The sequence below is a fragment of the Musa acuminata genome, chromosome BXJ1-10, assembly GCF_036884655.1.
Source record: "Musa acuminata AAA Group cultivar baxijiao chromosome BXJ1-10, Cavendish_Baxijiao_AAA, whole genome shotgun sequence".
NCBI lineage: Eukaryota > Viridiplantae > Streptophyta > Magnoliopsida > Zingiberales > Musaceae > Musa > Musa acuminata.
Window position 1 is genome coordinate 15209361 of NC_088336.1, and position 13844 is coordinate 15223204.

At 37.5% G+C, this 13844-nt stretch overlaps 1 protein-coding gene across 1 annotated transcript; it reads right to left on the reverse strand.

The window, feature by feature from the left end:
- Positions 1–5052: 5052 nt before the first annotated feature.
- LOC135594882 (ribulose bisphosphate carboxylase/oxygenase activase, chloroplastic-like) lies at positions 5053–7082 on the reverse strand. Its single transcript, XM_065085391.1, has 6 exons — positions 6974–7082; positions 6564–6883; positions 6376–6481; positions 6207–6292; positions 5663–6135; positions 5053–5582 (listed from the first exon to the last, which is right to left on the reverse strand). The coding sequence occupies exons 1-6, from the start codon at positions 7016–7018 to the stop codon at positions 5296–5298; spliced, it is 1317 nt and encodes a 438-aa protein (XP_064941463.1). The 5' UTR covers positions 7019–7082; the 3' UTR covers positions 5053–5295.
- Positions 7083–13844: the final 6762 nt, after the last annotated feature.

Below are 13844 nucleotides of genomic sequence, written 5' to 3' on the forward strand. Positions count from 1 at the left end.
TAGGCCCAATTGTCCAAGCCCATATATGGGTTGGATCCAACAATTCTCTCCCTCCAGCTCATATGGTGGGTTGTACCAAGCCTGCTCTTCGTCTACATGCTTCAAGTTTTTCCTTAGGCAAAGACTTTGTCAATATATCTGACCCATTCTCATTAGTATGTACTTTTTCCAACTGTAATTCTTTCATCTTAAGCACATCACGAATCCAGTGATATCTCATATCAATATGCTTGGATCTAGAATGGTATGTTGAATTCTTGGAGAGGTGAATGGCACTCTGACTGTCACAGTAAACAGTATATCCTCCTTGTTTCAAACCCAATTCCTGTAGAAAATTTTTCATCTATAAAGCTTCCTTGTAGGCTTCAATAATTGCTATGTATTCTGCTTCTATGGTTGATAGAGCAACACAATTCTATAACTTTAATTGCCAAGAGACTGCTCCCCCTGCAAATGCCATCAAGAATCCCGAAGTGGACTTTCTAGAATCAGTATCACATGCCATGTCTCCATCTGTGTACTCTTCTAACACAAGTTCATCATTACAAAAACATAAACATAACCTGGAAGTACCTCTTAGATATCTTAATATCCATTTTACTACTGCCCAATGTTCCTTTCTAGGATTAGAGAGAAATCGGCTGACAACTCCAACTACATGAGTTATATTTGGCCTAGTACAAACCATAGCATATATCAAACTACCTACTGTAGATGAGTAAGGCACTCTGGACATTTTTTCTTTTTCTTTCTCACTTGTAGGATATTGTTTCGAACTAAGCTTGAAATGACCTACAAGTGGAGAACAAATTGTTTTGGCTTTACTCATGTTGAATCTTTCAAGAACCTTTTCAATGTAAGTCTCTTGAGATAGTCAAATCTTCCTTTTCTTCCTATCACGAAGAATGTTCATGTCAAGTATTTGTTTCACCGATCCCAAGTCTTTTATGGCAAAAGACTTACTTAGCTCTCTTTTAAGCTTTCTAATTTTTCCAACATTATAGCCAACAATTAGCATATCATCAACATATAGCAGTAAAATAATAAAATCATCATCTGAAAATTTCTTCATAAACACACAATGATCAGATGTAGTTCTATCATACCCTTAGCTCATCATAAAGAAATTAAACTTCTTATACCACTTTCTAGGTGCCTGTTTGAGTCTATATAAGCTTTTCTTAAGCTTACACACCATATTTTCTTTTCCCTTGACTTTGAAACCTTATGGTTGCTCCATGTAAATTTCTTCTTCTAAGTCACCATGAAGAAATGCTATTTTTACATCAAGTTGCTCAACTTCTAAATTCAAGCGGGTAGCCAAACCAAGAATAACTCGGATAGAGGACATTTTCATAATTGGAGAAAATATTTCTTCAAAGTCAATACCTTTCTTCTGACTGAATCCTTTCACAACTAGTCGTGCATTGTATCTTTGTTATGAGCTATTGTTTTCGGTCTTCAATTTGTAAACCCACTTATTCTTGAGAGCTTTCTTTTCTTTAGGCAATTTTACTAAATCATAAGTGTGATTCTCAAGCAAGGATCTCATCTCTTCTTACATGGTTTTAACCCACTTATTCTTATTCTCATATAGAATAGCTTCTTTGTAAGTTTCTGGCTCTCCCCCGTTAGTAAGCATAACATACTCATGTGGAGGATATCTGGTAGATGGTTGTCGCTCTCTAGTGGATCTTCTCAATGGAATCTCAACTAGTGGTGGAGGTGTCTGTTCAATTGGTTCAGCATCATCAACTGTAGGTGTATCATCACTCGTATTCTCACCACAATCTTCTTGTTCATCTCCCCCATAATCATCATGAACTACAGGTAAAGGAATTGGACCCAAACTGCAAGGAATATAAATAGAGGTTTCTGGCTTCTCAATATTATCACCATCATCAAACAATTGGCCTTCAAGAAACACAACATCTCTACTTCTAATAATCTTCTTGTTCACTAGATCTCATAATCTGTACTCAAACTCTTCATGACCATATCCCAAGAAGATACATGCTTTTGCTTTACTATCAAGCTTGGACCTCTCATCTTTGGGAATATGAACAAATGCTTTACATCCAAAGATTCTTAAGTGATTATAAGATATATCTTTTCCTCTTCATACTCTCTCTCGAACATCACCTTTCAGAGGAACTAATGGAGAAAGATTTATTAGATCAACTGTAGTTCTCATAGCCTCCCCCCCAAAATGACTTTGGTAACTTGGCGTGGGAAAACATACACCTAATCCTTTCTTCAATGGTTTTATTCATCCTTTCTGCCACACCATTCTGTTGAGGAGTTTTAGGAACTATTTTCTCAAGCCTGATACCATGGAACTTGCAATAATTCTCAAAAGGACCTCTGTACTCGTCACCATTATATGATCGAATACACTTTAGTTTTCTGCCAGTTTCTCTTTCAACACTGACATGAAACTCCTTGAAAACATCGAGTACCTGGTCTTTAGATTTCAAAGCAAAAGCCCACACTTTTCTAGAATGGTCATCAATAAAAGTAACAAAATAAAGAGCACCTCCAAGAGTTCTAGTTTGCATAGTACAAACATTAGTATGAACTAAATCAATAATATCTGATTTTCTAGATGATGGATATGTCTGAAATGCAACTCTATGTGTTTTTCCAACTAAGCAATGATCACAAGATTTAAGAGATGTATCTTGCAACTCTAGTAAGAACTGCTTTCTAGCAAGATTTTGAAGTCCCTTCTCGCTGATATGTCCAAGCTTCTTATGCCAAAGATCTATACTTTCACCTTTTTGAATTGCATTAATCTCTCCTTTGTGTAGCTTAGCTTCCATGACATAAAAAGAGTTAAGTTTCTTTCCTCTTGCCACAATATGAGAACCTTTAGTGAGTTTTCATTTACTTTCACCAAAATAGTGTGCAAAGCCCTCATCATCAAGTCTACCTGTAGATATCAAGTTAAAACGAATATCTGGAACATGCCTTATATCTTTGAGTATCAATTTGCTCACAATACTGGTCTCCAAGCAAATATCTCCAATACCCATAATCTTAGATGTACCACTGTTTCCCATTCTAACATTACCAAAATCACTAGCAGTGTAAGATCTAAAGAAATCACCATTAGAAGTAACATGAAATGAAGCATTAGAGTCAATTATCCAATTACTGTCCTGAGCTATAAGACTAACACAACATTCATCACAAACAATAGTGATATTACCTACGGTAGTAACTGTATTGGTCTCTTTCTCATTTTTCTTCATTTCATTCTGTTCTCGCTTCCAAAACCTACACTCTTTCTTCACGTGACCTGGCCTGTTATAGTGAAAACATTTGATATCTCTTCTAGACTTAGATCTTCCTCTATATCCATGTGGGTTTCTGCTATAACAAATGCACTAGAAAAAGATTCATCATATTCTTTCCTTCTGGCATCTTCATTTAGCAAATTGTATTTAACCATATCTATAGTTAGAGTTCCCTTTGGCGTCGAGTTGCAAATAGTCACCACATATGTTTCCCAACTTTCTGGTAAAGAGCTGAGAAGTAATAATCATTGCATCTCATCATCTATATTCATTTTCATAGTAACCAACTTGTTTGTAAGACTCTGAAGTAGGCTTATGTGCTCAACAATATTACCACCATTTTTATACTTCAAATTTACAAGTCTTCTGAGGAGAGAAATTCTATTTCCTATTATCTTTTTCGCAAAGAGGTTTTCTAACCTTTGCCAAACAACATCAGCTCTGGTTTCATCTGAAATATGCTCATGCAAGTTTATATCTATCCATCTTCTAATATAGGCAATAGTTTTTCTATGTTGAACTTCTCATTCTTCATCGTCCATAGTAGAAGGTTTATCTTTAACCTTGATGGGCTTATACAAATCTTTGCAATAAAGCAAATCTTCCATCAAACGCCTCCAAGTGGAATAATTTGATGAGTTCAATTTAATCATATCATTTGACTCCATTTCAATCACATAAGAAAAACTAGCACCAAATAACATGTTACTCTGATATCACTTGTTGGGAAAAAACCTATTAAAACGGAATATTCTTTTCCCTCTTTGTGTATCAAAATGGGTTCCTCATCAAAATACCAACTTGATATTCAAATGAAAATATCAATCAACACAACATAAACAATAGAGTAAAAAATCAATCACACAGTGAGACCAAATCTTTTAACGTGAAAAACCCAATGTGGGAAAAATCACGGGACCGTAATCCACCTCAAATTTCCACTATCAATAGTAATGATAACAGGTTAACTAGATGATCACAATAACATCAAGATCATAGATCTTGGCTCAAGAATTGCATATCTTCATCACATAGGGTGGATCTCCTCGTAAGAGAATTCTATATCTCACAAAGTGGATATAGCAATAAAGTACCTTAGAGAGGGTAAACTGTGGATCAACACCGTTAGAATTGTAGAGTTTACTGCAAGGATTCTCCACATAAAATTTGAACCAAAACTGATAATATTTGACCACCGATCGTCAAACAGAAAATCTAGAAACCTTTTTTTTTTTTTCTCACTCTTCTTCTCTCTCGTGCCGTGTGCTGTCGTCGTTCACACCACGTACGAAAAAACTTTTCTCTCATGTGTTTTGCCCTATCTCATATCTTTCTCTTGGGCCGGAGTTGCGGGAATCAATTCCTCAGGTGGTGGGCCACGAATAAGTTGGAAGGGCATCAAAAGGTCAACGTCTGGGCTAACTGGTCAGAAGTCATCATCCATATATCCGTTGACCACAGAATACTGCCACAGTCTCCACGTTGATGCGTGTTTTCATGTTCATTAAGCTTGCTCAGTTGACCTATGTTCTTATATGGCTAATGTATAGCTTGCCATCCGTGTGTTAGACAAGGATATGCATAGATATAATGATCCAGCTTAAGGCTTATAGGGAGGATTATGGACTTTGCCCTCTCAGTGATTGCTTGAGCCATCAGCTCATCTTCCGATTGTTCGTGCCCTGATGCTGGCTGTAGCTATCATGCAAGTACATGTTGCACATGTTTCACAAGATTGTGGTGGCAATCCCAATTCCAAGACACATGCAAACGGATTACGTTGATCAGACTGCTGAAAACTATGACACCACTTCACCAATCGACCTAAATGCTTGTGGCAGCAAAGTTTGACTTCCTGTCACCGAGTTTTCTTTAGCATATCGGGAACAGAATTCATGAACACAAAGCAAGAGAACTTTTACGCCATTAGTATGGCACAGAATGTGCTGCTGCTAATCCATCGCATGCATCAAACACTCGAACAGATGCTGCAGGCTTAACCATAGAAGGATCCAGTTTTGATGGCATCCGCATTGGCGTCGCCGAGTGCAGCCTCGCTCAAGTACTTGTCCGCCAACTGCACCCTCTTCACGTTCTCCTGCTCCCTCACCAGCATGTTCCCATACTCCGTCAGCTTGTCGAGCGTCATCTTGGGTTGCTCAAACGTCGGCGGCCCTTCGAGCGAATTGACGAGCTTCTTACCCACCTTCTCGACTCCAATCTCCGCCACCCATTTCCTCACCTCGTCATCGTAGACCCTGGCTCTGAGGGCACCGAAGAAATCTGCATGTTTCGAGCACAACACAGATAGTCAGATGTCTTGTCTTTTGTTGACAGTCGTCCAAATCTGCATGAAGGCTTACCGATCGACTGGCCTGGGAAGGCATCAACGAGCTTGACGATGTCCTCCATGGGGACGTTGTCGGTCCTGAAGATACCTAAGCAGACACCGATCCGGTCCTCCCTGGTCGGTGCCCAGTAGAACTTCTCCATGCGACCGTCGCGAATGAGAGGAGCATACAGCGTGGAGAAGTCATTGCCGGTGACTATGATCGGGACGCGGGCGTTCTCCTGCTTGTTGTACATCCCCGGGAGCTGCACGTTGGTCGGGTTGTCGGCGATGTTCATCAGGGTGGCGTTCACCATCTGGTTGTTGACGGTGTACTGGGTGGTGCCGCCCAGCCTCCCGGCACCTGCGTCGAGATCGTTGATGAAGAGGCAGCACATCTTTCCCTTCTTGATGATGTCTGCCGCCTCTCGATACCGTTGCCTGATCAACTTTGCCGGCTCTCCCGCGTTCCCACTCTCCAGTTCTCCGGCACTCATCACGATAGGACTGCAAGCAAACGTCGAAAGGGTAGTAAGAGATGTGAAGAGGTAGAACATAAGCAAGCAGGAAACACTTACTTGATCCCCATCTTGGCAAAGACGAGCTCGCACTGGAACGATTTCCCCTGACCTTTGCCACCCCATATACCCAAAATGAGCGGAACCTGTTCGACGTTAAACCAGTCATCATCTCATGGCAGGAAAGAAGCATCAAAGAGAGGACGAGCTGGAATGCTGGACTGCTGACCTTGATGTTAGGCAAGTTCATGAAGTTCTTGGCGATGTGCACGACAAGCTTGTCCATGAAAGCTGGTGCGATGTAGTATCCGTCCATGGTGTTGTCGAAGTTGTACCTGTCACATATCATCACCACGTACAGTCAAGATTATTAGCTGTCCTAAGAACAGAATACGTTGGTGTTTTGGTTCTTCTTACTGGCGGAGACCCTGGCTGATGTACTCGTAAGAGCTCATAACGGGGATGTGGGTTCCGTCGCCCATGGGAGCTTGGAAGAGAGTGTCGACCAGCCCCTTCCCTCTTGTGATATCCTGCTGGTCATCGGATACATCGGACGCGAGGCCTGCCCATCTGTCGCTGCTCGTCTGCTTCGACTCGTCGAGATCGGCAGCCAAGACCTTGAAGCTAGCAGTCGAGACCCGTCCATGGCTCAGGCCGGAGTTTGCTTTCTTCAGAGCGCTCCCGAAGAAAGCCGAGCTGGGGACAGAAGCACCTGAGCTTGACCCATGCAGGCTTAACTACACGTAACAAAAGTGCGAGCATCAAACAAGAAGAACTCTACTCCTTCATAAACAAAGCAAGATGTGAAGCCTAGTGCTGTTTGGTACCGGCACTCGGTTGACAGCCCCAACGGTGGAGACGGCGGCGGCCATCTGACAACCAAAGGATCAAACGGTGAGGGAGAGCTGTTCGGGATGCACCAAGGATGTTGGAAACGGGAGCTTATATAAGGCAGGAGATGGAAGAAGCGATGTTTCCCGTGCTTGGTATCTTGTGGTTTTGGTTCACAGGCTTGGACGGCCACAAACTCGGGATTGGTGTGGATTAACGTGGCGCCATGGCGGCCGGCTGATGGATCTCGGAGAAGCTGTGCCCTCGATGTCGTTTCTTCCCTTCCATTCCTTGTCCTTGTCTACGTTTCCTCACCATCAGTTCCTGAAGAAAGACTCGCGCGTTCTCAGTGTCGGAATCATCCTGTTCACTTGTGCCAAGTTACCAGCTCTTTCTCTTTTGTTTGTTTCGCTCTCTGGTTGTTTCCGGGCCGTTCTAAGAAGGACTCGGCGTCCTTTTGCATTAATCTCTGAGATCATTTCACAGGCATGCACGCATTGATCATAAAACCATATGCCTTCGAAGCAACTTCTTCAGCGCGGCTCTTTGCATCATCGATCTGTTGATTCCATTGCTTTGCTCTTAATAGTTACAGATGACCAACTTTATCTGTGAATTCATCTTTTTCTTTCACGTTCATAAAAGGTTGGAAAATGAGAAGCATAACAACACCTCCTGTAGCAGTTGACACCTTCAGGTTGGAAAAGGTTCTACAAAAAGAACCAAGTAGTTTCTTAGCAGAGCCTATAGGAAAGTAGTACATGCTAGATGGCAGGATCAATATCCTAAATGAATCATAATAGGGAAGCTTCTCTTTTTTTTAGGTTTTCTCAAGAAGCACCTCATTTCCAGAATTCTCAAATACAGTTTTCTTTTCTAATACCTAAAATATCCTCACTCACCAAATCTTTTTTTCATTTTTTTTTCTTCTTATGGATTAGTCCACAGGGTAAACTAGTCTAATTACAATATTTATATACTGCATTACAGTGTTTTCAATAATATCTAAAAGTATTTTAACATTGTATTACAGTGTTTTTCTAGTATTATTGAAAATACTGTAATGTAATGTAAAAACACTATAAAATATAATATTTTATAAAATTGTATAAAAATATTATGTTATAATATTTTTATATTATTTTTTTATATTACTGAAAACACAATAATAACACAATATTTTCTTCTTTTTTCTTTCTTATGGACTAGTCCATAGGAAAAACTAGTCTAATTACAATATTTATATACTGCATTACAGTGTTTTCAATAATATCAGAAAAGTATTTTAACATTGTATTACAGCATTTTTATTTCATGTTACAATATTTTTTAGAATTATTGAAAATAAAAATATTATGTTATAGTATTTTTTTTAACTCTGTTACAATGTTTTTCTAGTATTATTGAAAATACTGTAATGTAATGTAACAACACTATAAATATAATATTTTTTATAAAATTTGTATAAAAATATTATGTTATAATATTTTTACATTATATTTTTTATATTACTAATAATATCTTTTTTTTCTTATGGACTAGTCCATAGGAAAAACTAGTCAAAATACAGTATTTATACACCACATTATAGTATTTTTAATAATATCATAAAAAGTACTTTCACATTGTATTACAGTATTTTTTGTTGAAAACAAAAATACTATGTTATAATATTTATAACTATGTTACAATGTTTTTCCAGTATTATTCAAAATACTGTAATGTCATGTAAAAACACTATAAATATAATATTTTTATATTATATTTTCAGATCTTTGAGCCAAAAAACACAAAAGTTTTTTCTGAGATATAAGAAGAAAATTCTTTAGAAAACAACCCATGGTTTCCAAGCACAGTGATCAATACATCTGCATGCTGGAAGGAAGACGTTTGTTTATGTGCAGGAGGTCTGAATCCGAGATTGCTCACCTGTTCCGGTTTCTGCAATACAGGAAGATGAGCAATAAACAAGAAGCATACAGTCAAAATAGTTTCAAGAATAAGCTTCAAAATACCTCATCTAATATCTCTAAAAACCCACAAAACACTGCATCTCGTAAGCTGTTATCGAATTTATTTAGTTTCAATTAATTCATGAAACCCGTCGGAATTAACTGAGGCGTGCATCTTCTATATGCATATCATCAGCTCCAAGTCAATCACCAAGAACAGAAAGAAATATTGACGATTAGAGGAGGGTGAGGTCAATTATATGCATGTTTTATTGTGTTATGGTATGTATGTCACAGTGATATATTCATAATAATTATAGTATTTTTTATAATATATTCATATCATTTATTATTTCATTAAACTAGTTTTATCAATGGTGTCATCTTAGCACTATAAACTTTTTATGTAATTATTTTAAGGATCCTAAAATGCAAAAAGAACGATTAGAATTACCAAACTGATTTGTAGAGGATTAGAGGAATAATTAATCACAATATTTCGATACAATTGTTCTTCTTTTCTCTTCAGATGCGAGATCTAATATAGAAAATGGATTTACCGGTACAGGATACGCTTGCCGTCGATCTGGTCGTCGTGCGTAGAAGACACCTGCAAAAGGATTTTGATTGGGAGTCGCATCTCATCTCATTGAAGCTAAGGGAAAGGGAATGTATCTGATCAACGCTGCTGCATATGAGATGTCAATGGTCATGTATTATATGCCAGCGACCGGGTCGGAGTGCCGGCCTTCAATCATAATTAACGGTGACCTACAATGCCACGTTTTGCTTTAAGATTCAAAGAGATTGCCGGCGTCGGCTCTTAAATTAACTCATTGTGGGCCAAGAAAGAAAAGCCCACATAGGCCCAACCCTAAGAATAGATTTCAGTGGGAAAAGAAGATTTACTCCAGTGAGTGGGGGTTATCCAAGTGAACCACATACTTGTTATTTTTCTCCTTATTTTTTGGATCCTATAGTTTGTTGGATTAGTGTCAGGCTTAAGTTGTTAAGCAAGAGCTCAGTGTATATTAAACTTTAACATACCCTCTCATCACTGACAAATTAGATGTAGTTTGACATGTGAATTAAATATAAGTGAGAGAAAGATATTGTATAACTATCAATTAATCATGGATAAAATGGATATTATATAATTATTAAACGATGAGTTAAATATAGAATTCAGACGATGAGTTATACCATTATAAATATTTTGATTTGATTCGTCACAAATCCCAAAAGTATTGAGTGGTTGAGAAAGGGCTCAATTAATTACTTAATTTTCTTCTGGATGAAAAATTGATAAAATTTGGTATCAATCATGAATGAAATAAACAAAGCTAATAATGACACATCAGAGTCAACTTTGCATCGATTAGCAGCCATTTATTTCCACTGCAAATTTATGGCTATGATTTCTTGATCCATTGGAAGGAGGAGACACCAAGTCCACTAAGGTTCTTCAAATGTATATCCCAACTACTGCTTGACCTTTTCCAAACAAAGCATTTCCTTGTCATAGAACTTAACTACATAAATTGTTGTGGCTCAATTGTCTCTTCGGAACTGTTCTCTCTCTCTCTCTCTCTATCCCTCTTCTCTACACTTTTTATAATTTTCTTGTAAAATGACTTACATGTCTTCTTCTTAGATTAGCTTAACACAATTCTTTGCTTTCATAAATTGTATTAGTTCGCTTGATTGTTAATTCAAATTACGAAGATAATCCGATATAGAATTACGCAACACTTTAATAATTAATTTAACAATATAAATCTTGAGGAGGAACTATATGGATAGAAAAATTCTCCGAGGGGGTATCCAATGTTTGTGCCTCCATAAATGACAAAAAAATAAATTTTAAATAATCTCTTGTTGGATAAAAAGAATTTTTTATTAAAATTTGATGTGGCTACCTAACATATATAGACATCCAAACATGGAGTCTTAATTGGAGGGTGAATGAATATTGACTTTGTACAACAATCAAAATGTGAAACAAAATATTGTGAGAATGAGACATGAGTCTCTATTCACACACTTAATTCTAGTCTCGAGTCTTTTTGACTCGACGTAATAGCTTTGTTTTCCACAAAAGTAGATCTGCTGCTGCTGCCAGCCATAAAAATTGAGAGGCTCACAATGGAGTGGTTGTGCTTTTAAAAAGAATAACAATAAAGAAGACGACAACAATCGTATATTATTCAACACAGTTGCTTTCAACGGTTTCGGTGGGCAGTAACTGCTGCTGATCGACTCCATCCACATACACACTTGCTTTCTCCACCCTCCCCCACCCACACTCGCTGCAAAGAGATTGGCAGAGTAAAGTAGGTAGGAAGGACGAGGAGAAAGCGACGCTAATGCTGTCTTCTCTCCTCGACTTCGTCTCTCCCGTGATATCATGCGTCGCTCAGCTTGATATCACAATGACTTCAGGTATTTCTCGCTAACTGTATATGATTAAGAGATGATTGTTTTTTATCATATTCAACGTATTATGAACATTTCGAATTATAATGATCCGATTCGATATATGTTCGACGCATATTTTATCGATTGTAAAAGAAATTATTTAATATAAATATGGATTATTAAGAAAAGTATATATATATATATATATATATATATATATATATATATATATATATACATAGGTACGACTCCACCAAGATCCAGTTGAAGAGCGGTGAGATCGAAGTGAAAGGACAAGTGCGACGCTGGGAACCAACCCCAATCCATTCTTTCTTTATTCGCACCTCCATGCCTCGTTCTTCATGCGCGTGGGGGGATTGGGATCGAAGAACGAACCCCGATCGACGTTTCCTGTCACATCCCGAATTTATAAAAAGAATAATAAATCAAAAATTTATTATCCATAATTTATATAATAAACTCCCTCTTTTTCTTTTCATTCGTCTTTGATTTCAAATCATTGTCTTTACAGTAGTAGATATTCTATTATACTACATTCTATTATATAGAAAAATGACATCTTCTTCACAGAGTCACAAGTCTCTTTCACCCAAGCTTCAGATCTATTACATAATAGTAGATTACTTTGAAAATAAATATAAAATAAAAACACATCAGCAACCACACATGCTGGTTGGAACCTCAGAAAAATCATAAAAATAATCTTCAATATTCATGAAATATAAACAAATATCAATAATTCAATATGAAAATATATCTATTCATCATAAAACTTATGCATCAGAAAAATGATGATAATTTCTTGCATAATAAACAAAATCATGCATCAGCCACATGCAACACATACATAATAACAAAGGCGTACATCACCCAATGGTGCGCTCTCCCAACAGCGGATGGAGAGGCATATTCCACGGGATGGATTCCTCCCAACAGCGGATGGAGGAACCGTCTAACCATCACGTCTGACGGCCCGCTAATCCCCGAAGGGAATCGCCATACCTGCCCTTGGTAGGGATACATAAACATTCATGATCATTCATTTACACTCATTCAATCACTCATGCATACATCAAGAAATCAATATGATTAAATATTATGAGAGACTATACTTGATGTAAATCTACTAGACTATGTTCATTGGTGGCTCCGCACTATGATGGGCCCGTAGCTCCTTTCACAAGTTGCACTCCCAATGTGAACTACTAGTCTAGTCACATCTACTACATGATACTTATCATATCAATATCATAAACATAGAAAACCAATAATCATTTTCAAATGACATCTTCAGATAAAACCTTTAAATTCATCATATCATAAAAGTATTAAATATCAATATCTCAATAGTCCTCAATCAATCAAAACCCTAATTGGAATAGCTCAATTGACTTAAACCAAACTCAATTCGATTATGATCTAACGGAACCAATACCAAATCCTTATGGAACCAGTCTGGAATCACCCTAAACCGGTCTAATTTAGATTTGATTGATCTCGATTAGGTCAAATATGTTTGAACTAGTTAAGTTAGTTTGGAATCACCCTAAATTAGCTTTAACTGATCAAACTTGTTTGATTTCGTCAATTAATGAGCTCAAACCAATAGAGAAGGAGATTGGACTATGTCGTATAGTACTAACCCAAACCGAACCAACCCACCTGAGTCTTGGGCGGGTCATATACATTGCATATACCTGTTCCAAATACTAGGTTGAGTTGAGGTACGACAGGCTGGAGCGACGATATGTCTAATACCAATCGTGTAACTGGGTAGGCTTAACTTCATGGACTAGACTAAGCCTCACTTATAAGTTGGGCTGGGCCTTACCATTGAACTAGGTCCTGCTTGGCTCACGAATTGATCATAGACATATGAGTTGGGGTCGTATCTGACCACTTAGACTGAGTTGTACCTAGCCACATAAGCTGGCTCTTGCTTAGCCACATGGTTGGGTCGTACCTTACCATATGAGTTGGGTTATACATGACCACATGGACTGGATTGTATCTAGCCACATGAGCTGGTCCATGCTTAACCACATGGTTGTGTCGTACCTTACTGCATGGGCTGGGTCATACATGGCCATATGGATTAGATCGTACCTAGCCACATGGGTTGGGTCATGCTTGACCACATGAGCTAGGTTGTACTTAGTCACATAAGCTAGGTTACACATGATCACATGGTCTGAGTCAATTCGATCTTTAAATTGACTCCTCTTATCAATTTGACTCAAGTCAGACCCCAATTAGACTCCTCTTATCAAATTAGATTTTAATATTTAAAATTATTAAAGAATTATTTAAATATATTAATTAAATCTTTAAATTCATGATCTAAAATTTAAAACTAATTACATTACAGAAATTCATACATAATTCTTGAAATATAGATATAACTAATTAAATAAATTAGAACTATTATACTAAATAAAAATTTTAATAATTAAATTAATATTAAAATTCACTTAAG